At 44.9% G+C, this 26,408-nt stretch overlaps 2 protein-coding genes across 3 annotated transcripts in view; both read left to right on the top strand.

The window, feature by feature from the left end:
* rnf216 (ring finger protein 216) overlaps nt 1-23,631 on the top strand; it is a 30,016-nt gene extending 6,385 nt beyond the window's left edge. The window contains exons 10-17 of the mRNA XM_064322563.1: nt 1,862-1,912; nt 3,292-3,429; nt 3,736-3,884; nt 4,146-4,224; nt 17,773-17,870; nt 18,591-18,813; nt 21,802-21,871; nt 21,976-23,631. Of these exons, the coding sequence (XP_064178633.1) occupies nt 1,862-1,912; nt 3,292-3,429; nt 3,736-3,884; nt 4,146-4,224; nt 17,773-17,870; nt 18,591-18,813; nt 21,802-21,871; nt 21,976-22,322 (1,155 nt within the window). The 3' untranslated portion in view covers nt 22,323-23,631. The remainder of the gene's footprint in view (nt 1-1,861; nt 1,913-3,291; nt 3,430-3,735; nt 3,885-4,145; nt 4,225-17,772; nt 17,871-18,590; nt 18,814-21,801; nt 21,872-21,975) is intronic.
* fbxl18 (F-box and leucine-rich repeat protein 18) overlaps nt 1-26,408 on the top strand; it is a 121,201-nt gene that overhangs the window by 21,005 nt on the left and 73,788 nt on the right. The window lies entirely within an intron of this gene.

Below are 26,408 nucleotides of genomic sequence, written 5' to 3' on the forward strand. Positions count from 1 at the left end.
TGTGCAGCAGTGAGGAGAAGGAACTAATACAGCATTTAAAAAATCAAGTCTGCACACTTGTTTTGTCTCCCGCCCGGGAGGATCAATTAAAGTTTGTGGAATTTTGAAACAGAATGATCAAATTTGTTATTTGAAAATGTTATTTCTGTGAATGTACTGTAGCATATGTAGGGGAGCTCTGGCACAATTGTAACATTTTTCACTTCTTACTCAATTACTCAACGATAATGTGGTCAAAAGGTGTAAAATTTCACTACAAAAAGCATTCACTTGTCCGCTACAAAAAGTCACATTGTGTTTGAGGTGATTACAAATGGTTCATGTACAACATAAACAAACGTAAACGTTGTCTGCTATTATAGTTTTAAAGTATGCACGGGATAGTTCTGACAGAGGTGCGATACAATTGTAACAATGAGAAAATTGCATGAATCGTTAATGCATTATTTTTGAGAACACATTTGGTTCATTGCAGGATTGGATGAGTTGTGGTTTCGCATTTTTTGTCTCTTGTTCGCGTTCTGTGTACAAGAGACAAAAAATTGCACCGGTTACAAAGAAATCATGTTTAAAACTGTATATAAGTTGTGTACAAATGTAAACAAAGCATAATCATGATTTAATGATTATGATCATGTTGTGAATTTGTCAAACCAACTGAAAGCTATAGTGACTTCACTATATGTGTTACAGTAGCCTAGTGTAGGCTAACGCATGCAGTGAAGATACCCAGTAACCTACACGTTACAGTGGAGCCCACAAGTGTTTTGTTGCTTATTAATTTCTGTGAGTAAGCAATACAAGTCAAACCTATGCTGACTTAAAACCAGAATAGAAATGATGGAAAGGGCATGAGCCATTCTGATTTAATGAGCACAAACCTCAAAAAGCAAACAAAGTACTACCGATTCTTGAATGTACTTAAGTGTGTGGAAAAACTGCATTTTTGGAATAACTTGTGCAAAATGTAATGGACAGAGCTCAAACTTGCAGATTAGTTACAGGACACCCCTGCACATATGAATGCATTTTTGCATCAGTGCTTCATTTGTTGGGTGATACAATGTGTTGTGACATGTTACTAGGTTTCTGGTGAGAGATCAACAGGTTCAGTTGAGTTTTGGGGGAAATGGAATGCAATCGAGGATAAAATATTTTAAAAATAAATAACTGGAGAAATTTGGGCTTGTTCTTTTTAAGCTGTTGCCTGCTGTTATAAAAAGAATTCTCTAGGCAATGGGCGAAACTGTTTTTAAATCTGCACCTGAAATTTGAGCTTTTTTTGTGTAATTTGTGTGCATTAAAACTATAGGTGTAATTTCTGACATCCATTTTAGCGAGTATTGATTAGTAGAACATGCACTGGCAACTTGTGATGTACAATGTAGCATGATATAGGCTAATCATCTGCTGTTATATAGCTTTTCTGGCTATGGTTTCTGTCAGAAACATTCAAAAGGCCAGGCTCTCTCACAAGTGTTAGAGAATTGAGACTGCATGCAGAGTAACATCGGCTAATCCACAGAGGCTTGAACATGAACACAAACACTACCAGGACCCTTAGGCCTTTACAGCAGGCTATTGTTGGCCCTAGTCTGTTGAAATTGTCAGCTTGCTTGTATTGCTAACGTTACTGTCCGGAGCATGTATGCCATTTGCCCTTTGACATGCACCATGCATTACAGCCTACGAAGCCTTATAAACGGGGGAAACGTCGGCCTTCCAGCGCTTTGTGTGTCCTCAGCTGAGCACCCCCAGTCATTTTCATATGTTGGCACCTTTGGCAACATGTTTGAGGATGCACAACACAAATTATAGGGCAGCTTATTAAATCGATTTCTACCTGTATTTTCCTCCATAGCACGAAGATTTCCTGTTGGCACTTCAAATGAACGAGGAACAGTATCAAAAGGTATTGTTGACCGTGTCATTTTTCAGGCATTTGTGGTCCGTTTGAAAAATTGTTGCAGAAACATTGTGGTAATTTTTCTAGGAAGACTTGGATATGCATCTTTTGAAATGGCTGTGAGCAGTCATTGCATTGCTCAGATTGGGGAGGCAGGGTGACATTAAGACCAGAGCGCGTGTTACGGCTAGCCACAGGCAAACCACAACATAAAATGGAGTCTAACAAGAGAGATTCAACAATAATGATTTAATCCAGAATTTAGACAAATTTCACAATGCACTTTGAAGATAACTGCAAGTATCCACATCTCAGTACAACAATGAATGAATTTAGTATAATGGTAAATGATGAGGTAGCAAACAGATGGGGTGATCCTCCAGGCCCGTCTGTGTAGAGGACCCAGCAGGATCACAGGGCGGTAGTATATATATCCTAGTCTATCAGGTGCAATCTACTTGTAACAGGTGTAGCTCTTCCCACTGCCAATCACCAATTAAGCAATCTGAGAGCTACAGAGAGCCAGAGAGAGAAAGACATGCACCCCACATACACCAAGACATAGGGGCGCACATAACACCTCCCCCCCTTAAAAGGTTTCCTACAAAGAGGAAGCCAAATAAGCAAAATACATGCAACCATATACTCAGCAGCTATAACAAACAATAATTACCAAATGGAGACAGTAAATAATAAATGATAAATATCATAACACTATGTAGTAGTCTAGAGGTAATGCACTTTAGGGCATTTACTCAAACAAATAATAATCCTTCCCCCCCTCGTTTACCAACCTGGGGTTTGCCACATGGGCTGCCTGGGAATGGGTTCAGGAATGGACTCCGGAATGGGCTGCCTGGGAATGGGTTCAGGAATGGACTCCAGAATGGGCTCGGGAATGTCTGGGCACTCTGGCACATCAACAGAGACCGAGGTGCTCTTTTCCAGAAGGGTCTTCTCCTCTGTGGCAGGTATCACCAAGTCCATGTTAACAGGAGCGACGTCTCCAACCCTGGGCAAAACCTCCTTTGCATTATCCTTTTGAACAGGTGTAATCTACTTGTAACAGGTGTAGCTCTTCCCACTGCCAATCACCAATTAAGCAATCTGAGAGCTACAGAGAGCCAGAGAGAGAGAGAGAGAGAGAGAGAGAGAGAGAGAGAGAGAAAGACATGCACCCCACATACACCAAGACATAGGGGCGCACATAACAGCGCGTTCGACTGTTTTTCTGATTGACGTTAAAGTCCTGAGAGGGACTAGGCGGGAAGGGTGAGGGAAGCGCAGCCGCGGCGCAGTCTGCTGTTTGGTGGGTTCCCGGGTCGGCGGTCGGTTGCAGCGGCACGGCTGGGGGTCGTGACTAACGGCTGCTGGCGCGGTTGCAGGACGGTCAGCTCATCGAGTGCAGCTGCTGCTACGGCGAGTTCGCCTTCGAGGAGATGACGCAGTGCACCGACGGCCATCTCTTCTGCAAGGAGTGCCTGATGAAGTACGCCCAGGAGGCCGTGTTCGGCGCCGGAAGGGTAAGGGCCCCTTTGAACACGCCTTCCTTTTAAGTCCGGTTACCTCCGACTCACTACTCACGGAGGAGACGCTCTTCTGTCATACCCTGGGGCCGCAGGCCAGCCTACACTGAGAGGCTCTGAAAGCCTTCTTTCATGTTATTTATACACCCTCCGTTTCCCTGTTTGAATGAAACCTATCCTGCTATCTTCTTAAGGCCGTTTTTTAACCAGGGCGGTGAGTTTAGCAGCTGTTCTCCTGCATCCAGAGGATGCAAATGAGTTTTTTTTTTTTTTTTTTTATTAAATTTTTAATTTGCCTTGCAGTCAGAACTGAGCTGCATGGATGGGAACTGCACATGCACGTTCCCCAACAGCGAGCTGGAGAAGGTGCTTCCAGAGAACATTCTGCGCAAGTATTACGAGCGGCAGGCCGAGGAGGCCGTGGCGGCCACCTGCGCCGACGAGCTCGTCAGGTCCGCTCCCGCCGCACGTCCTGGCTTTCCCTTTTACCACAGCACATGATGACCGTTCTGTTTGGGTGCCTTTCGCTGTATGGATGGGTATTACTTTCCCTGCAAATGAAACCACACTAAAGCTGTCAGTTTAGAGGAAGGGCATGCGATGATTCATTGGGAGACCTTATCGTACGATTACCTAGCCTCTCTAATTAAGCCGTGCTTGGGCTGGATCTTCATCCCTCTTTGTCTCTCTCTCTCTCTCTCTCTCTCCCCCAGGTGTCCCTCCTGTAACTTCCCGGCCCTGCTGGATAAAGAGATCTCTCTGTTCAGCTGCCCCAACCCCCGCTGCAGAAAGGTCAGCACCGTTGCTCCAGCGCAGAGCTGCATGTTCCCATTGTCCTCCGTCTCATTATGTGGGTTAAAAAAAAAACGTTATTTGTCAAGCGTTTGGCAGATAGCTGATGAGTGCAAGTTTTAGAGAAATATTTAGAAATAAAATGTGCAGCAAGTATTCTTATGCGAGCACTAAAGAGAGAACACCTAACTTGAACTCCGTTAAAGAAGAAAATGAACTTTAATGTACACTTAAATCACTGTGTGTGCGCGTGGGTGGGGGTGGGGGTGTGGGTGTGGGTGTGGGTGTGTGTGTGTGTGTGTGTGTGTTTGAAATTGTGAAAAAGGCTTTAAAATGGCAGCAGCTACAAGTTTCCACAAGATGGAGCTGTGGCTCCATCACAGTTCTATACACCTTCATTCCAGACTGTTTGAAAACTGACCAGAATTCTCAAATAGTGCAGGCCTCAGTCTGTATCTGGGCTTAACTGTTTATTTGTAGCATTCCCCCCAAACACTTTGTATGTCGAGATGCAACGTTTCTGTACCAAAATGCATTCGGTACTGGGATCTTATCCTGGCTGTCATTCAGTTATTCAGTCTCGTACGTTTTGCATATTTTATACAGCACTGTACATTCATGTATGCTGTCTTTTCATTAGAATATTATTTGAGCCACTTCATTTGTAATTGTGGAAGAAGACAAATTATTTGTGATGGGTTTTTGGGGCCTTCAAGGGCTGTTTGTGGTGGCTTTCCTATGTGTGCACGTGCACTTTCTGGGGAAAATAGCCTTAGCCGCCCTATTTGATGGCTTTAGTGACACCTCAGCCCTGTTGTGTCCCCAGGCTGCATTAGATGTATGGTATTTGTTGCCATAGTGACCATAGAGATGATGCTGAAATGTGAGTTGTACTGCTGCTTCAGTGTGATGTCCTGTCTGGCATGTGCCTTGCAGTCTTTGGACCACTCTTTCAGAGCCGTGCCACTTTATTTATTGCCGAACACGCTACTTGTTTTTTTTCCATAGTAGCGTCTGACTCTGAGGCTTCATTGTACAACCTAACCGTTGTGAGGGATCTGCTGGTGCTTATCTGGGGGGGGTGGTAGAGGGTGGCTATGTGATCTTAAGACAGTAATCTTTGGAGGTGTGTGTGATTTATGAGGCTGAGTTATCGTGGATTGTTGTTATCGAGTGAGACTGGCTAGTGTTGGTTTACAGTTAAGCTAGTTGATTTTGTAAATGCGCTGTAATGCAGGATAGTGTGACTTGGCTGGGATTCCATGAAATTCAGTCAATGCTCAGCTAACACTTGTGTCATGCCTCTTAAAACATGAAAGCATTATCAATAATTAGCAATTGCAATTCAGGCTAAACCAGTAAAAGCAGATTTTTAAAAATATCTCTCTTTCTTTCTCTCTCTCTCCTCCAGTTTACATGATCCATGGTAATGAGAAAACAGTGAAAGTGTACTGCGTATGGTTTGAGAAATGAGAAGCCAGAGCTGCACTGCAAATTCAGAAGGCCAGGCTCCCTCACAAGTGTTAGAGAATTGAGACTGCATGCAGAGTAAAGTGATTTAAGTGCCACTGATATTTAAATGCGTAATTGGCTCTTCTGTTTTGTGTGAATATTGTATCACTCAAATTTTCTTAATGGGTAGTGAATTGCTTACTCGCTGCGAATTGGTTGGATAGACATGATAGGTCAGTCTGTTTGTCGAGGTCAGTCCCACTTAAATTTAAACCTAGAGAATCTGGTCCCAGCCAATCAAATTGGGCGTGACGTAGAACTGGGATTCCCTGAATGATGTTGGATTTTTTTATTTTTTGAATTAACGATTAATGTAATGACCAGAAACTGACTGTTTAATGGTGAAATCTTTTTATTTGCCTTATATCTCTGTGAGGGGAGTGGAAAGGGATGCTAGTGAATATGCGCTAGCCTTTCATGGGAAAGTCAGCCTCCTGTTTTCCTTTTGAAGTCATTACTACAGATCAGAAGCATAACTGGTACTGATGAAGAATTATGAAATATATATTAATTCTTGGGTCATATGCAAATTTACAAATTTGCTGATGGGCCTTTCACTTTTTTTCCCCTCCAAATCTAATACTGTGTGCATCAACGTTGGCTAATGCCTAAAATAATTCCCTTTCTTAGAAATAAATAAATAGAAAACACATTTTTTTAAAACTAGCCTAATTTGAAAGATAATTCAGTCAGGGGAGATGAGACTGGTTAGTTTTCTGATAATGCCTTTATCTCAGTTGGAGACAAAGCAGTTTACACCAGAACTTACAGTAAACAAAATGGTGGTGAGAGTAGAAGGATGCAAAGCTATTCTCTTTAGCTTTTTCGTTGGATGAACCAGTGTCCACATTCTTCAGGCACCTTCTTGACCAATGCAATTTCCATGCCAGGTTTCAGATTAAGAGTGCGTACGACATGACTTATAGCACTTTTTCTGCTGGGAGGCACGGGGACTGAACCTGTTTTGAGTGTTTGCTTCAAGATGCAGGTTTCACTACACAGTGCCCAGGGGGCAGATCCCTGATTACACATTCTTTGATGTATGCGCTGTGGTTGCAGTATGTACAGTTAAACACTTTACACTTTACTTCTGTTCTTGGCGGGTTATTTTTTTTTATTGCCTGTGCCTCCTCTGGCTCTGGTAGAGTGCTCAGTGTTTTATGGCGTTTAAGCAGTCTACATTAAGGTAATGTATGCAGTCTCAGGAGTTAACAAAGATGCCTGCGTCAGCAGGAGCAGCATATTGAAGAATGCTCTTACCCAGTCCAAGGACACACAATCAGACATTTTTTTTAAATGGCTACAGCTATTACTACAGCCATATAGCCATATTTGCAGAGAATATACTTTCCTCTGACCAGCACAATATTCAAGTTTGAGACCATTATGCAAAATATTAAAGTAGAATGACAACTTTCCAAAAAGAATGAGTTGAGTATATACTGAGAAGACCTTGCGAATCCTGAAAACAATTGGAGCACGCTGGCGCATACAATATTGTTGGTTTGATTTGGTGTGAATTTTAGCCGTTTCGGGTTCTGTGCAGGCCTTTATGTGCCACGGAAGAAAGAACTGTATTTTTGGCGTTTTAATGAGTCTGGGGGTCTGGTGTCTAACTAGAAGAGTTTTATTCTGTTTGAGTTGATATGAGCAAAGTCTTTGTGGCAAATCGAGCCAACTCGTGAAGTTAGAAAGTTCTAACTAAAGTGTACAGTGTTGTCTCCTTAGCCAAAGCTTTTCAAAGAGCTCTTTGTTAGTGAGCATGCAGGCATTTTTTCCGTAGTCTCCAAACAAGAAAAATCACAAAGGGCTGTGCTTTTCAGAATGTGATAACTTGGGTTTGTGATGCAACATTTAATACAAATTTTATACTAGACATGTAAATTCTGGCTAACTTTCCATTTAAGATCAGATTGCCTGATACATTGATGAAATTTTTCAGCATGATAATATTTCTCAAAGGAATGGAAATGAGCGGGGATGGAGACATCTATGAGAAGGTGATTCTGTCAGCACATCTAGCCTTCTGTGTACTTTCTACATCACTGCAATTGATGCCATTTAGGCATCCCTAAAAACCATTCTACACAGTAACTTCTGTGAGCCATCTCTCCAGTCAGATCAGAGGTCATGTACATGAACTAAATCCAGTCTAGCATCAGATGGAGGTGTTGAGCTGTTGGCTTGCACAGGGATATTATTGTGCATTGCTATGCTCAACACATTGTGTTAGTGAGGGTCTTTTGGTGCTATTGGGAGTCGTAGCTAATTAACCTTATATTTCTAAAGTTTTGTTTTGCCTTCAACCTGTACATTTTCTTGTCTGAAGAAACACTAATCCACTAATGAGATCTTGTGAAACTTTAGTATGAGGTTTTCTTTTCCCCTTCTTTTTTTCTGTCTGTATTAATCCCGCCAGGTACATTTATGATTTGACCATTGTGTAGAAGAAGCCAAGGAGCTGCGACACTCGTTCTATAGTATTAAAAATAAACTTTATTATAGTACTAAAACAGTACCGTTTTGGTACTTCATCAGATGAAATGCAATTGCAGAACACAGGCATTATATACACAGACATATGTGAAGCACAGGTGATATTCATTCAGGTTAATTATTGGGACAACCCCATAAAACCAATAGAAGACCGAAACCTAGTAGTTCCTGATAACTTTTGTTCACCAAACAATGGTGTAAACAGGGTGGGGAGGAGGAGTCTGATGAGGGAACTATGCCCATGTGACCTCAGTCTGTCACAGGGGTTCCATGCAATATACCCTACTGAAGTGAGGGATATGGAGTGAAAAAGGGGGAAGTATGCCTGTCACTGTGCCAGTTAACCCTCAGCTCAAACAGGGCTACACAGAAGAGGAAAGGAATTAGAATATTTGCAGACAGCGAAACATACAAGCAACAAAAGCACTGAAAAGTACAACACAACAAAATTCAATCAGAAAAATGTGGAATAATGTTTATCCTGACTTAAACCTCTTTGCGAGTGTCCAGGAAGTGTATTCAATGCATCTCCCTATCAAGTCGAAACCTCTTAATATCACCCTGGACAGCATGGAAACCAATTTGTTAAAGTAATAAAATTCAGACAGGGAATGCCCTTGGTAAATGAAATGCACAGCGACAGGGTTAGAGCTATCCCCTCAAACCCCGCACCCATATGTTGGTAGCAGCTGTATTTTGTACTTAAGCAGTTTCTGTTCCTTAATCTTAGAGTATATGTTCTCTGTTTTGTTCCCCCTGGCTCATCAGCTCTGAGATTGCTGTAGAGTGGCCTGCAGGCATAAGAAGGCTTTATACTGGCTGTGCCGAACGGTGAGGGGGGATTTTCAGCCCCGTGTGCTTCTGGGAGAAACGGCCCCTGGCTCAGTGGCGTTCCCCTGCCTAATACTCCAGTTGTATTGAATTGCTTAACGTCGATCAAGGGTTTAGCCCATTTTAACAGCTGGAGCTTCCTGCAGTAGTGGAGGTAAGTCACAACACTGAAAGGGGAAATGGGTTTCCCACCAGCCATCCAAACCCAAGACCTCACGCTTTAACCAGATTTTCCCACACACTGGCTTGTATCGAACATGGACGAATGCCAACCGGCCACTGGTTCTCCAGTATGTTCCACTTCCTCCCTGCGGTGGATCTGTGTCCTGCTGAAAGGGCCTTCATTCACCACAGCAACTGTCCAGAGTGGCTTCTGCTGCCCTAGGACAGCTGAGAACATCATTCTGCCAGCCTTCTCACACTCAGGCTAAAAGTTCTTTGTTAGTCATATTGAGAAGTGTGTAACCAAATCTCACTGTTCATGTCCACCCTCCCTGCTGTAGGGGAGGCCTGGGCTGTAGCAGCTGTCTGGCAGTCTGTGGAGATCTTGGACAGCACACATTCCTAGGAGTGCATTTCAAAACGTGTTTATGTACTACGTACTTCAGTAGTTGGTTGTATCTGTTGCCTAGTCTATCGGGAAGTACGTCAAAGCACTACATAGAAAACTTAATAATTGGTAGAGTTTACAGCAAACATGACTGTGAGAATTAAAATTCCTATGTTATTGGACTCATTAAAAAAAAAAATATTAAGCTTATGGATCACTTAATTTGTAGACACGTTTCCATATTGCCCTTTTTACTTGGCTGTGTCCAACTTTCTCAGTTGTAGTCTGCTGCATGTCTCTGGGTGAGGGGTGGATGGATGAAAAACCCTGCTGTTCCTCCAGGTCTAGAGCTTTGACCGTCTCATCTGACTTGCATTTCCAGCTTCCTTCCTTCTTTTTGTTGTTGGCAGTGTTGTAGATCGTGCTGCCGGGTGGCTGACAGGTTTTCGGATAAAGCCCCGCTTTTTCTGCAGTTCAGTCAAGATACACTGTCTCTCTCGCAGGTTTTGGATGCTTAGCAAGGTAATCTGCTGTTAAGGTGTGGGTAATTATGAGAGGAAACAAAATGACACTTGCCACTTTTACTTAATGCTTGACAAAAATATTTCTATGGTTGAAGCAGCATGTCAAGAGAACAAGGTTTTATTTGTTTAAATGGCGTAGACCAGTATGTGCTCTCCCCAGAAGCATGTGATGTCAGTTACTGTAAATGTCACATCACTGTTGGCTGGTTGGGCTCGTGCAGATGTGAGTTGGAGGAACATGTTTGATGTGCAGGTTAACAGGCAGTCCATGGGCACCCAATCAATAAAGAAAAAATGAGTTTGCAATCTGTAGGGACATGGCTGATTTAAGCCTGACCAAATTGGTATTGGTTTTGAGCACTGGTTCTTAATCTTTTTAATAGTGGGGCCCAAATTAGAAATCATTTTTAATGCAAGTACTCAAATCAGAAATTTGGTACCCTTCCGGGACTTGTGAAATAGGTATACTAGTACGGCCTAGTGGACTACGGACTCGTTCCCGGACCCACCTCATACATTTTCGTGACCCATTCGGGGTCTCGACCTATGATTTAAGAAACACTGGTTTTGAGGGATACGGTGATGGTGTTCCGCCAAGGGGACTCTTTGGAGCTTTCATTGTATTTTAATTGAATATTTGACTAGTAAGCTAGGATCACTGTAGGGACTGGGAGGAAATTTAATTTCCAGCATGAATGCGCTAACATATTGAAAATTTTTTAATTCATCATGCATTAAATCACCCCATGAAATGGAATTGGGGAACTGATCCATTTTGTTTTGTACAACACCGTTAACTGAGAACCAGACGATAAACAATGGCTATAAACTGATATCAGATTAGGATCGGGTCTCATATCTGAACCGGTTTCTTTGTCGTCCATTTTGTGGGACGGTATTATTCACTATGACCTGGCTATGATGCTGAAACTTGGGATTTCTCACTGGCATGATACCAATTCAGAATTATGCACCAGCCACTGGCTTTAACACACACAAATGTGTATTAAAATTTTTTTTTCCACTTTCATTTCATGCATAAGGCATTATTTAGCCTAACAAAGCCTGTATTAACTAGTAAGCAAGTGACTTTCCTCATTTAGCTCACAAACTGCCTGCTTCTAGTGAGACTACTTAAGTTACTTTCCACTAAAATACTTTTAGCAGTTTTTTTCTTGTAAATGCCTTGAAAGGTGATCTGTTAATAGTTTCATTGGTACTAAGTGTGTCGGGTTTAAACTGGCTTTAGTGTGTGGACTGTAGGAATCGTCTGCTGTCCTGCAGTGCGCTACAAGAGCCACGCACAGCCTATGAATCTTGAATCTAAAAGATGGTAAAGAAATACCCATTAGTAGTTACACAGTGTAATGTTCATTTAGTCATTGTATGCATCTGGGGTCTTGGGGCCTCAGTGTCTCCATGATTTTGTAGGTTCCTTTCAGTCATCTTGAAATTAATTGTGTAAACGAGGTTTACAGACTCTCTAGCCAATCAGTGGCTTAAATGAATCGATCAAGTGCGGGAACGCACCAAAAATCGGCAGATAACCCAAAATCAGAGAGTATTGTATAGTGTGTATATTCTTGTCTCTTGCTCTGTAGTCAGTGTCCTCTAGGTGGCAGTAGTGATCCACCATCTGTCCTGTTTTACTGGACCTTCTTTCCACAGATGTCATTGATTCGATAATTCCCCCACCCATCACACATTAGACACAGAAAGAATGAAGAATTCATATCTTGAAAAAGTCCTCTCAAAGACCCCTCTCTCTGGCAGTAATGTAATTAACGATGAAGAGATCCTGCAATAAGTTGCTTTTCCTGAAGGGGTTTTCCACTTTGCTTTTCGTGTGGCCGGCTGAGAATGGTGAAGAAATCCAGAGCAGTGTGGTACGATTTCATAATCTGACCTACTTTCGCACCCCCCCCTCCCCTTTTCCTGACTTCTGCTCTTCACGCTCCTGCCTTCTTTATGCTCCAGCTGTAGCCGGGCAGCGTCCGTCAGCAGAACGCCAGCCCTCTCCTTGCTTTTTGACGCTGAGCAAAATGGCTGCGCACCCCGCTGCAGTAATGCCCGTTGCTTTGTCACTCAGGCAGAGCTCTTCGGACGGGGCCCCTGCCTGGGAGCAGCCGGAGGGTATTTTCCGAGCTGAAATCCGGTAACGCTGAACGGGCCGGCGCGATTGGCTCTCCTGCTTTTACGCTGAACTGGATTAGGGTGGAGGTGAGAGGCCGTAGTCAGCGGAGGAGAGAAACGCGATCTGCCCGTTTGCCGAGGAAGAAGTGGCTTTGGATCTGGGGAAAGTGGTGTTAATAATGAATAGAATGTGTGCCTCCCTCCGCTCTCCCCGGCTCAACCCAACAGCTTGTGCTGCTGAGAAGCTGAAAGGTCAGTTTGGCCCCTGAGAGAGGCGCATATCAGTGTGTCAGCACAACAAATAACAAAGACACCACAGAGGCCCGGGCTCCCCCACCCCCACCCCTGCCTGCTCATTGTAAGCATAGTTATAGCTCCCAGCACCAACAGACCTACAGACAGCCAACATCTGGTTGGGGAGGGAATAGTAATTTGGTGAAATCACTGTTCCGGACAGTGTAATGGATGGGTCACGCTGCAAGAGGCCTTCTCCACCCATTTCTGGCATGAAACCCCCTTACACCCCCCCCCCCGTTCTTCCCCCTCTCCCCCCCTCCTCCAGACTGTGCTGCTCCTCGCTCTGCTCTTCATGACAGGCTGCCATTATTCTCCGCTCATAAGGAGTCTTACAGAGAGCCTTCAGGCCTAATGTAGAAACGCTGCTCTTGCTCTAAAGTTCTCTGGGTTTTCCTTGCTCTAAATGCAGTGTGTCCTGTCCTGTGGTGGTTAAGGAATGTTACACACTTGACCAGCTTTGGCTTTTTTGGACCTGTGTCAGTGAGAACCACCACAGTGCTCTCAGCTGGGTTCACATTCATTAAATTCCATAGTTTGATTGCTTAGTTTCCCAGTCTTCCGAAGTGGCAGCTAATTCTGTATCTTATGTGCTGTAGGGCATAGGCTGCTCGTAGTAGGAATTCTTGCGTGCCACTATGAAAGGGTTTTCCCACAACCTAGAAGTCCTCCCCAGAGATGATGAAAGATTACTATGTTATGTTTCTGTAAACAGCCTGCCAGTGCTGCCAATCATAGCATGTTCCATTTTACTTTACGGTCTCCTCTTTTACTTTAATGAATTGGAAACAATTTGTTAGGTGAATAGACCTACCAGTCTACTGAGTAATGTGGCTTCTGTTCCATCAACAGCACATACAGTGTAGAGAAGGGCTTTCCTCCTTCATTAGATGAGGCTGTTGGAGCTGTGCTGGGACCCTTCTCCCCTTGTTGGGAGGAAAAGCAGTGCATGCTGGATCCTGTCAGTAGGGGGAGCTGTTGAAGAAGCCGCCGCACGATCGGCGCCGGCCGCCGCCCCTCGGCACCCACGATGCATCTGGCTTCTTCTGCCTTATAAGGGCAGCTGCAGCCCCTGCTTGGACTGGAGGGAGAAGAGAGGAGAGGCGCTCTCTCTCTCTCTCTCAGCAGCACACAAGCAAGGGCCAGTCGTCCAAACTGCTTTTCATAATACAGACTGTCCTTTTGTTTTCCTGTTTAGACATAGCTCGCCATTAACGGGTATTTTCGTCCTTGAGCTCATTACATTACGTTACAGGCATTTAGCAGACGCTCTTATCCAGAGCGACTTACACAACTTTTTACATAGCATTTTACATTGTATCCATTTATACAGCTGGATATATACTGAAGCAATGCAGGTTAAGTACCTTGCTCAAGGGTACAACGGCAGTGTCCTTACCCGGGAATCGAACCTGCGACCTTTCGGTTACAAGCCCAGTTCCTTACCCACTGTGCTACACTCCGTCCTACAGAAAGGTTGCTCCTTTACAGAAAGGAAATGCAACCTAAAAAATGCATCTGCAGCCACTGTTCCTTTAACTGTGGTCCTGTGCTGGGCCCAGTTCCCGGCTGGCTCGTTCTCTCAGCCATGTTATTGATTGGCATTTTAAATGGCGGCGCTGGCTGTCTCCTCATGCACTTACACCCTTCTGCTCACTTATTTATGATGATAACACACCCACAGATAAGACTGAGCTCAGGCCTTTCCTCTGCTGTAGTAAGTGTTGCGTTCAACTGTTTCCTTGGCTTACGGTTAGGGTTAGCCTTAATGGGCACTTCTGAATGCCCCCCCATCTGTGATCCTGGTCTGAATTGCATGCAGGTAGTAAAATGGGACATATTGTCAGTTGGTTTAGTGACGTGGGCATTATTCTGGTTGTTGCACTGAAAAGTAGGGCTATATGATGTTTTCTGGATAAGGCTTCTGTAAATGTCTGAGGTCCATCATTCTTTACAAAGCAGCAGAATTTGCATCAGATCTTTTTTTTTTTTTTTTTACTTTCTCTTCAGTTCAGGAGATCACAGATACAACTTTAAAGTTCCATCTTAATTTTGTTATGTGCTATTGAAGCCATTATATTGAAACGTGTCAGTGTTGCTTCCTCAGTGGTCAAATCCATTTCTTCCTTTTAAACTGTCGGTGACATCACCTGTGCAGAAGTGTATGCTTCAAGTAAAATTTCCACTGTGACTGTACTGCAGATGTTCCTGTTTTAACAAATTGTTAAATCCTTAACTGTAGACTCATTCCTTTCTCATGGATTCCCCTCCACAGGATTCTGAGGGCATTTTGACAGAGCTTTTCCATCCTGCATTGGTTTTGGGTTAAGTACTAAACTGGGCTCAGATATCAAACAAGCAATATATTGTTTTAAATGCAATTACATTGTTGTACTTAATAGGTGCGTGTGTGTGCATGGTTGGCAGTATATTAAAGTTGTGGCCAAAAAGTTGTTTTTCTGCTAAACTTTTGCCCTTTTCTGGGCATTTGTGTGTTTTAGAAGCCATTTTAAGAGCTGAGCCAGAGCTTTCTTTTCCACACTCCTGACTAAAACTCATTTTTTTGTATTCTCTGGAACCATCTGTGTGCACCAGCATGTGAGCACAGAGCTGAGCGGTCTGAATTTGAACTTGACCCACTTTTGCAGAAACTCCCCGGTGGCCCTGGCGGGGAGATGTCGATGGTCCACACCGTTCGACTTCCCCCCCTCACATCCGAAACAGGCAGAGAGACGGGGATGTTTCTGTCAGATCGTCTTTCTCTTCTGCGTGAGACTGTCCTGTCCTGGCTTCCTTTTGACCTTTTCAAAAAATATAGCATTTCCTCCTCTCTCTGAAATAAACGGATCGCTGATCATTTAGACTGTATTGTATAGGTGTGGATGGGTGTTTCCCCTTCAGAACATTTTCAGTTCCGTCCAGTGTAGCTGGAGTTCTCTGTCTACTGAGCTACTCCACTCTGCAGAATATACAAGCAGTGCTGAGTGTTCGAGCGATGGAGTGAGGAACTTGTCAGGATGAAATATTGATTTCTCATCCTCTGAGAAATGTGTTTTCAAGGTCGACCCACGGAGAAGTGGGGGTGGAAATTTCTGGGTTCCCCCCCAAGAGTCCAAACCACAGAACTGTTCTGTGATTCAGGCCCAGCTCTGCCTTTGTGTGGGTAATGTTGGAGAGAGCCTGAGGGGTGTGGCTGATGATGTTATAGAACTAAGGGATGTGATTCACCCACACAGAGACAGTTGGGGGCAGGGAGGGTGGGGGGGGGAGGTGGCTGTGGCTGTTTTTGTCCTCTCACTGCGAGAACAGGCTGCCCTTTTTGCATTCATGGCGCATCCTCCTTGGCATTATATAGCTGAGGAGGGCCCATTTCATTATTGCGGATTTGAATTGCCAAAGCGTGATATCCATAAGCCATGTCATGTTTGATTTACAGTGTTCATTAGTGCAGACGCATACGGCTGCTCTGTGGCTTCCTGCCGGTTCCTGTGTTGCCGCTAGGGTGCAATCTTTCACCAGCTTCCCAGCCAGCCGGGTCCTCCTCCTTTTACAATTCTCTCCACCCACCACCCTCCTCTCACTGCCTAGCGTTTGTACTGGGCCCATCTCCTCTGCATGAAGCACTTTTTAGTGGGATATTTGTCACTGTGCAGTTATGGTGATTACTCCGCTTAAATTCTCAATTCTCACTTCCTTTCTTTTGGCCCCTCTTTAATCATGTTAGTGTCATTGTGTTGACCTTTAAAAAAAAAAAAAAAAAAAACTCATGCATATTTTAAACATTGATTAGATACATCCACTCAAAGGACAAGTGAACAGTAATTATGTATGTGACTCCTGCCCACGCTTCCTCCCATAGGCCTACAGAACATACATTGTCGCATTTGCATTTGTAGACACGTGCCATCCAGAGCAGAGGAAATCTAGGACCAATGACGGGTGCTTTTTTTTTTTTAGCGTCTGTTTACCTTGTTGCGACTCATTTGTCCCAATTCATGAATATTTACCATCATCTTTAAATATTTATCCAAAACCATTTATCGGGTGCCTGTTGCCAGGTGACTTGCAGTTGTGTGATTAACGAGCTCTCGGCCTGCGTGATGGATGCCTGTCTGCGTGCGGCTCTGAGCGGGCTGCTCCTGCCCGCGGTGGCGTCTGGTGAGCCGGGGGAGAGGGAGGAGCGGGCTGGTCCCGTGTGCTGCCGGGAGGCATGAAATGGCAGCTGCCTGCGCAGATCTCCTGCGTTTAATACCTGCCGGTGGCCGGGCTCTCCCGGGGACGTAATGGGCACAGATGTCCCGAACGGTGAGATGAAAGGGGCGCGGGGACCCCGCGGGCTGACACCGCGCGAATGAAAAACGCCGTTCCTAGGCAACCGGGCAGCTGGCGACTCGCTGGAGGAGGCGTTGGATCGCGCTCCGGGCGGCAGGTCTGAAAGGGTTTCGCGGCGGCGGGGAGCAGACACCAAGCACCGCGGCCCCTGTGTAGCCTTTTGTTTCCGCGGGCGAGCGGGTCGTCGCGCCCCGGCACTGAGGGTTCGCGCCGAAGGTCGCGGGTCCGAGCAGTTGGCCCTCGACCGGGCGTCCTCACAGAAGCGGCAGTGTCCTTTTGTGCGGGTCTGTTTCCCATCAGGATTTCGGGGACGGCTTTATTGCGAATCCCTCGTAAATCTGACCGCGTGCGGACAGCGGTGCAGTGCATCTCTGCTGTCCAGGCCTATTAGCACTCTGCCCGAGGGCCTCCCAGAGCTACTGCAGGCCTGAGCCTGCTAACGCACACGCTCATTCACACGCTTTCCTGTGCGCTCTGTGCCCTGCACCTTATTGGGGGAGGGAGGGAGGGAGTGAGGGGTAATTATGTGCTCATCTCTGCACATCCCTTTTTCTTTTCAGCCTCAGGGCGTGTGGGGTTACCCCAGATCAGTGTGTGATGCTGCATAGGTCTGTGCGTGCTAATGGCTCCCCAGCCCCAGCCCGGGGCTACAGACGGCCCCACCTGCACAGCTGTCTCACTACAGGCCATGATGCAGGAGATCCGGCCTGTTCAAAAACGCTGGGCTCTCAACCGGAGGGGGATAGCGGTACGAGGCGCACGCTCGGGCAGAAAGCGCACGCTCGTTGTTGTGGGTGAATGCGCTTTTCCTTGAGATTGACAGAACGTGCTCCTTTTATTATTCAAACCCCTTCCTCCCTCCCTCCTTCCCCTCAGGAGACCTGTCGGAAGTGCCACTTCCTGTGGAAGGAACATGCGGGCAAGACGTGTGAGCAGGTGATGGAGCAGGACGAGGTCCGCATCAGGGTTGCGTTGTAAGTGCCCATTTTAAGAGCTTTCTTTTGACTACAGAGACATTTTGGTTACTATTTCAGCACATGTATTATTTATACGTTTCTCCGGGCATTGCTGTGTCGGCTGTAGACGTTTAAGTGGTGGGTGGGTTAATTAAGCTTGCTGACACTCCCATATAGTATTTGCTTGTGATTTGAAGCCAACTGCCCGAGCCAAGAATTTCATTCATGAGGTTGCGGTCATTATTCTTCCAGTTAGCTATCATCTGTGGTGAGGAGTTGCATTGTGCGCAGCAGTTTTATGTAATGGGTGCACGGTGTCCAGCTGAGGAGATGAAGAGCGATCAAGCATCCCACGTAGAAAAGAACATGGAGTTTCCTGTACGAGATGAGTTTCCAGTCTGAACAGGAAGTGGGCCCGATGACCGACTTCCTGTATCTGGATGAGCCTTGCCTGAGGATGCAGCTGCCGCAAGGCCCAGATCCTGTTTTCTCTGGGCTCGTTGCACCTTCTTTGCTTCCTCCTAGCAAGGCAGGAAAGACTCTGCTCGCCACAATGCAGGGCTGTTAAAGTCATTCAGCAGCACGCCAGCCTCAGGACTTACACACACATCCTGTTAAAGGGCGGCCGCTAAGCCCGCCGTCTGAACCGAATAACCGACCGCTCTGGCGGTTGAGACTCTTTTCCGTGGTCCGGCGAATGCCCGCTAGCCCGTTTCCCGCCCTGTGTGTGTGTTGCAGCGAGGAGAAGATGACGGCAGCCCGGGTGAGGAAGTGTCACAGCTGCGGGATGGGCCTGGTCAAGTCGGAGGGCTGCAACCGGATGTCCTGTCGCTGCGGGGCCTTCATGTGCTACCTGTGCCGGCAGCCCATCAGCGGCTACGACCACTTCTGCCAGCACGCCCGCACCCCCGGCGCGGACTGCCGACACTGCAAGAAGTGCTCCCTGTGGTCGGACCCCACGGTAAGCGAGGGGGGCCCGGTGCCTTGTTTTTACCCCAGTAAAATGGCTACCCCAGTACACTGCCACTGGTCACTGATTCCCATGAGCAGACAGGCATCATTATGGATTGGCACCCCTCCTGAACCAGTTTAGAACCACAGAGTGTCCACAAGCCCCAAAAATTGAAAGGGTAAGTGGGTACTTACTTGCTCTCCTTATAAATAAATCCTCACAATGTATATATTTAGTATAAAGAGGATATCACAGTAATTTATTGTTATTGCATTTTATTTATGGTTTCTAGACATCTTACTTGCCACATCCTGCATCCGAAACACGTCTCTCTTGACTCTCTAGTGCGATGGCATTGCCCAAAATTCCTCAGTTTAGTTTCTGTTGGTTGTGGGTTGGACGTCTGCGGGTGGTGCTCATGGGATATGAGGGCAGGTAACCCAGCCACCTTTTCACCTTTCAGTTAAACTGAAAGGTGCCCAACCTGTGAGTTAATGTGCTTACTCATCCTGTTCCAGTGGTGTAGTGTGTGGAGCTGCTATAGCCTCATTTTGGATGGTATTGTGTGCAGTGTTTTTCCCTCAAACACCCTGTGCAGTGGGCACATTCCTGTCTCCTGGAAGCAGCATCCTCTAAAGCAGTGTGATTGCTCTGCTGAGCTTCGGGTGTCAAAGGGCACAGGCAGTGCTTCTCGTGTGTGCTGGCAGCTTTTGATTGGCTTTCAAATTACTGAGTGTGTGTCACTCAGAAGGAAGTATTAAATACCCCTGCTTTACTGGGCGTGCATGATTATAGTTTGGTACTCTCTCAGTCTTTTGAAAGCTTGATGTGGATTGGTTGCCTGACGGTGGTAATGTTACGCCTGTGTGAGTTTGTTGTAATTGAAAGCCCAATGACAGTAATTTACCCTTTTGTTGAGACCCATATTCTGTTAGCTTCCTTAACTGGAGCACATCACTCCTCTCAGGTTTCCATTTGTATTGGCAGATGCCCCCCTCATTTGTACAATCAATTTGAACAGCAGATCCAAATTTTGAGCTGTTGTGGGTGGAATGAAAGAATGAAAAATTGATGCGTCGATGTATTGCGATGCGAACGTCACATTTCAGTTGTATTGATGTGTCCTGTATGAATTGATTCGTATCACGATATCACGTTTATTTACATACCGAACTTACTCAGGCAGATTGTGGCATTGAAGTTGATAGCATTCAACACTTGCTAACTTTTATGCTCCCAATTAGGGTGCTAGGTTACTGTAGGATAGCCATTGTTGGGGTAGCTATTCTGAAAGTTTATCAACCGATTACTGGACACTGGGAGTAGTCAAGATTGCAGCACAGCTACCAGTGAGAGGAAAGTAGGTAACTAAACTAAAGCTTCTTTTGAAACTTAGTTAACTACATGGAAGCTACTTCATTGGCGGAGGGGAACTATGGTCACCTATGGCCCATGCCAGATGTAGGTTAGCACTACTGTTTCCTCTGAGCCTCTTTCCCATATGTTCTGCAATTATATAAAAATACAAGTTAGCAATTAATTTAGTTGCATGCTTTCTCAAGTAGATGGCTTGGGGAGAAATGTTCTTGAGTTCACATGAACTTCTGTTGTTCTGTTTAATATTAGCTAACCTGACACATTTCTGCCGCTCGCTTGTTCATGATTGCTTGAGTCCAAATGACAAACTTACCCAGCTAAAACCAGTTAACAGCAGTCCATTCCTTTGCCAAAACTTAGCTGAGAATCCCATTCCCCTAGTGACACAGTTTGTCTATTAAAATGCTAACAAAACGTGCCTTGACTTACTAAATAACCTAGCAGCCAGCTACCTTCATCCCATGGGGATGGTGCTGCAGACTGCAGAGGGAAAGAATCCAGGCTGGAAGCACTCTCTGCACGCATTGATTTTTACAGGACCTTCCTTTCACGCCAAGTGGCAGACAGTGTTCCACATTCCAAATCGAGACCGTTGCACGGAGCTATATGCCCTTTCTTTCCCCCAGTTTAAATTTTTAAACCGTTTAACCCAGGGCGAAAAAACAAGGTAATGTCCACACCAACTTGTAATGAATTTTACCAAACAAAATATTTGTGGAGGGGATTTAGCGGGCCAGAAAATATTTCTGGAGGGCCAGCGGTTGCTGACCTGCTGTTATTGAACGTCATTGCTTTCACAATAAGAAGTCCCTTAGAAGATCTGCTGCTCACTGACTTACTAAAGTGAATAACCTGAATTTCTTCTTCCTTTAATGACAATTTTTCTAAGAGGTTTAACAAAGTTCAGGAGATTCAATCTTTTTTTTTTTTTTTAAGTCTTCCAGAGAATTGTGAAGGCCATAGATTAGAACAGTATACGGGAAAAGCATGGTTTAATTTTGGTTTTGGTGTGCTTCATAAGCTAACGGGTTATTCTTTAGGTACTGTAGTGTGGACAAAGAGGACTGGCTTCCTTGGTCACTGCATGTGTGACTGAAGGAGGGCAAAGCCCTTTCTCTGTCTCTGGGTCTGTGCGTAATTGAGCCTGCAGTGATGAATGGAACACCCCCGTTCCATGTTTGTCCTGGCTCGAGTCCCATTGCTTCCCTCTTCCCATATGTCCTGTAATCTCCTCCAGGGCACTCAGGCCGGCCTTCTGGCAAGGCAGCAGTTAGCAGCCGAATGCAGCCAGCGCTCCAGTCATCTGGCAGCCATTAGAATGTGTTTGCAAGTTGTAATGCTACAGTTTGAAGTTGCACAACGAGGGCAGAGTGAGGGATCTTGAATGGAACTTAAGTTTGACTGGAAAAGGGCCATGGCTGACTTTGGCTAGAAGTTGTTTTGTTGCATTTTGTTTTTCTTGTTTTTCTTTTTGCCCCTTCTAAAGTAGACTTTAAATTTTTAGACTTTTTTTAGAGATTGTTCTCATGGCCTCATTCTGTTCACCAATTGCCTTTGTGGGTGTGAGTATTACTGTTCTGTAGGAGTCTTTACTGAGGGTATGTTGTTTCTGTTGTACAGCAAGATGATGAACGGCTCATTGGGGAACTCCAGAAGGAGGCTGAAGAAGAACTGCTAAAGAAGAACTCAGGTAAGGGTATGGGCTGCTTCAGAAGATCCCTCGGTGGCGATAATAACTGTAGATGTAGTAATAACTGTATTTTGGTTCTCACCCTTCCCTTTTCCTCCTTGCAGGGAAAAAGAGAAAGCAGGTGGGCCCTCCTCCGGAGCCCACCCAGCCCAAGGTGCCCTGTCTGGCCGTTCCAGGAGATCGGGGCCAGGCAGACCAGGCCGCTCCCCCCCACGGCCTACACCCGCTCCTGCTGGTGCCCCCACAGATGATGCTGCCCCACCTCCACCACCAGCCCCTCCACGTTCGGCCCATTCCCGCCCCCTACGTCCCCCCGCCACGGGACCCCGCCATGAACCTAAATGCCGCCATGAACCTAAACCCCCTCATTAACTTGAACCCGCCCATGAACGAGGACTTCAATATACCCATGCATTTTGGACCAGCGCTCAACTTCTACAGACCTCGTTGATGTCCTCCGCCTGAATTCCCTGGAATTCTTCTATACCACACTTTTTTTAAAGAAAAAAAAAAAAGAGAAAATATTAAAAAATCAGCTTTTTAAATTGGGTACAGTCATGTGTATGGATATCCACCCTTTGCTTTCACAGTTGGGAGCTCTTTGCGGGATAATTTCCTTGGTTTTACAGGTTGCTCTCATCGTGTCACTACAATTCCATCAGACGTTCACTTGCCAAAACTGTATTTTACTTAACACGGTCTTGCGGCCCGCTTAGAGAGTTTCTACTAGTTTTGTCACTCGAGAGAGAATGGTTGGTTTCCCTGTCACAGTCCTGAGAATTGGTTTAATGTTTTTTCGTTGATTTTTTTTCCCTACCATCATTCATCTCCTTTGCCAAGTGTAGTGACCATTTACTGTCTTGCATTGCTCACTTTTCAGGCTGCGAGCAATGCCAAAAACTGGTACAAACTATTCAAGTTGGGCACTTATCTACCCAGGTTCAGTCTTGTCTCTGTAAAATATGTTTGGCTTCTGTCCCCTGTTCTGAGTGTATGGGCAGTTTATATGGGTCTTAAGAATGCTGGATCATGGCTGTCCAGAAACCAGATTGAGTAGCTCTGCAGTAGTTACCCCAGTAACTGCAGTCCAATCCACTGTGTTACAGAATGCCTGACCTGTGCGTGTGCGTTTGTGTGGGCGCTTGCGTGTGCCAACGTCTGACCAGGCGTGTGCGGTGCTGAGCGAGCTCTGTTGTGGTATAGTGCCATGCGAGTTGATTGGAGAGGAAGAGGAAAGTATAGCTGAGCTGTACGCCTCAGTCTTCCTATGTGTGGAGAAGCCCCATTGAGCCCTGTAATGTGCGTGACAGGGAGATAAAACAGTGACTGGTCCAATCCAGCGGACCATTCCATTCATTTTAAGCACCTTAGGAGTTCAGGGGTTTTTTCCATTTTGTTTAATCCTGTGTAGAGTTGTAAGTGCTTGTGAGTACAGGGGAAGTTTTGCGAAACTGGAAAATGTATGTGCGTTTAAGAGTCCATTGCGTTTTATTTGTATTTGGTGCCCCTGCTGTTTTAACTCCTTTCCCTCCAGGTCTTGAACAGAAAAGAAGAGGCTTGCTCTTGAGAACCTAAATACAAATCGAGTGCCTGCAGTCTCTTTGCCAGTCTTTGCTGTCAGGTGAAAAGCACAATTCATTTAAGTGTGTATTTGGTAGGGGGACAGACCGTATTGGAGGAGAAAGATCCTGTTATTAAAAATGAGTGAATGATTCTTTAATAGTTGTTCAATAAAAAATAAAAAATATATATGGATGAAATCGGCTAACAGGCACTTTAATTCATGAAATATCAGTATTGCTATTACATGCAGTAAGAACATTTCTTCTGAAGGAATTTTATTTGAACCAAATCTGCATTCCTTATACGCATGTGATTGCAATGAGCAGGGGGTTTGTGTATGTTCGAGAAGTGTTTTTTGTGATTCATTATTCTGAAATCAGGCAGTCCTCAGCTTTCTTACAACCTACACACATCCTAGAAAATGACATTTATCAGATTACTGCTGGCCAATCACTGGGTAGTGAAAGTGGGGATATTAGCATATTTTCCTTCGTCTTCTGTAGACCACATCTGCTGAACAAAGCAGGTTTGGCCCCCATTCTTGCGTTTTTAGTTTGGCCTTGAGCTCCAAGAGGGAGAGGGTTTAAATAAGGCAATGGACATTTGTTCCTAATTGAGGAAATTCCAACCAGAGACATGTGAGGAGGACTGAATCAAGTAATGTGCTTGTTCCTGGTGGCTCTATGAATCTCCAGCAGCTGTTTCAGAATTTTAAACTGCATGATGTCATGTTGAAGCTATTAATCCTTCCTGTTCCCATATAATTCAGAGATGTGTTTTGTCTCACTAGACGTTGTTTTGAAATGCTCTGTTCTGCTTTCAGGGTGAGAGCAGTCGATTCCTAAGGCCTGTTCCTGTGTTTCTCGGTCTTTGTCTGTGAAGTTGGATTTGGGGCTGTCCTGTTCTACTGTGTCTGCTGTGATGTCATCAGTGGGGGAGGTGCTGTGTGTCAGGCCACTGGTGGAACAAGGAGGGTGGGAATGGGGGCTAGTTGCTTTGTAGCGAGTGCTTACTATAGCACCTGGAACATTAGACACTAGAGCAGTACTACTGACTTGCAGCCTTCTGAATGCTTGAATATTCATTAAGAACTAGGATATGTGGGCGTCCTCAATAATTAATGGCCTGCAGTAACACAAGGCGCAGGATCTTTAATCACTGCACATGTTTAGTCTTGGTTTCAGCATGCAATCCCTACTGTTCTGGCTCCTTTTTTGAGGAGTGTCTTAGGATGTGACTACAGGGGCTCTTTTTCTGTTACCATTGCGTGCGCTTGATGCTCTCCTGCCGCTCAGGAAAAGGGTTGGTGCTGCTCGTGTGTTTCCTTTGTGTCTGTGTGGCAGTGGCCATGTTCCCACAGAGAACCAGCTCAGCTGTCCAGCCACAGGAGCCAAAGGCAGGGCTGCTGCCTGTTGGCTCTGGCCATGCGTGCCAGCACTGCCAGCAAGTCTTTCCCCTCTGTTAGCAAGCTCTTCAGTTACTCCATTGTTTGGGCTGGACTGTCCAGACCACTGCCCTCCACCAAGACTGGCTGCAGCATTGGGGATGATTAGAAGTCTGAAATGATTCCGTTTTAAAGTGCCTCAGTATACTCCTTGTGCAGTAGTGAGAGGTACCTTGTCACTGGCTCTACATGTGGTATTGCATAATTCTGCCAGTATATATATATATATATATATATATATAGGTGTGTTGGCTCCCTGGTGATCTCATATGTTTATGTGGTTAAAGAACTGCTTCAGTTGCATAAACATTTGTTTGAAATTGCTGTCCAAAACCTTTATGAATTCAAGATGGCTAGCCGTGCAGTTCTTTCAGTAATAGTAGAGTGTGGTGTGTTTTTAGCCTGGGTCTATTGACTACAGTAACGACAATGCAATTCCCAAGAAAACAGACATGCCCTGCCTTGTATTTCTTATGCCTCATCATTGTTACTGCAGTTTTTTTTTTTTTTGTTTTTTTTTTTGAAAATGGCAGTGGTCATGTTAGTGATGAGTACCTTGCTATTTTTTACTTTGCTAGTTAACTGTGTAATTAAGCAGCACAGTTTGTATCCCTACTGGTGATGGGCCCTCTCAGAACACAAGATGGATGAAGTCTGTCCTGTTCATTTGGTGCTCTGACTTTTTTTTCCCCTTTTTCTTTTGGGCTTGCCCACAGTGGCTTTTGTTTGAGCCCCTCCTGTAACCCAATCTGAGACCAGCCTAGACTCAACAGTGATGTAGAGCAGTTTGGGACTGTAGACAGGGCCTGCTCTGGTAGATGAGTTTGCCAGCTTCTGTTGCTGTCTGATGCAGTAAAATTACTGCATGCAGTTGGGATGTATTCTCCTGCATGTGCTCAAGACTTCTCCATCTGTACAGTCAGTTCTTCTGGCATTATTTCAACAGGCGGGGAATTCTATAGAGAAGCAAGTTTCTTTTAGTTTTTTTTTTTTTTTTTTCAGTCTTTTTGTATTTTGCCTGTAGTGACTGCTCAGATTGGGTGTTCAGTAGGTTAAGCTTGAGCTGATGAAGTTTACATTTTCAGTTTTGTGTGTAGTTTAATACATATGTCTTCTAAAATAAAATTGTGTAAATCAATTTAAAGATAATTCTGCTAGGTTCCAATTACATTTATAAACATGACAATTATCTTGGAAAACTTTCTAGCATGACAGTATTGCTTCAGTCTGCAGCAGTAAAGCATTATATATACATATTTATTTTATTTTATAAGATTTGGTCTGAATTTGAACAGCCTTAGATGTGGACCATTTAAAACTTTTTAAAAATTTTTTCTTTTTATTCTCAACTCAATGTTCTCTTTGATTATTAATATGGGATGTATAGTTTTGTGATGCCTACTCTTGGATTGGCATCCTGCTTCCAGTCAAATGTGGTCTGGTGTGCTATGAAGTTTCATGCCAAGTTTCATGCTCAAGACCCAACGGTGTTATTGAGCATTTACTAGACTGGGCTGAAAAGCCCTTGTA

This window comes from Anguilla rostrata, chromosome 2 (genome assembly GCF_018555375.3).
Source record: "Anguilla rostrata isolate EN2019 chromosome 2, ASM1855537v3, whole genome shotgun sequence".
In the NCBI taxonomy this organism is placed as follows: Eukaryota; Metazoa; Chordata; class Actinopteri; order Anguilliformes; family Anguillidae; genus Anguilla; species Anguilla rostrata.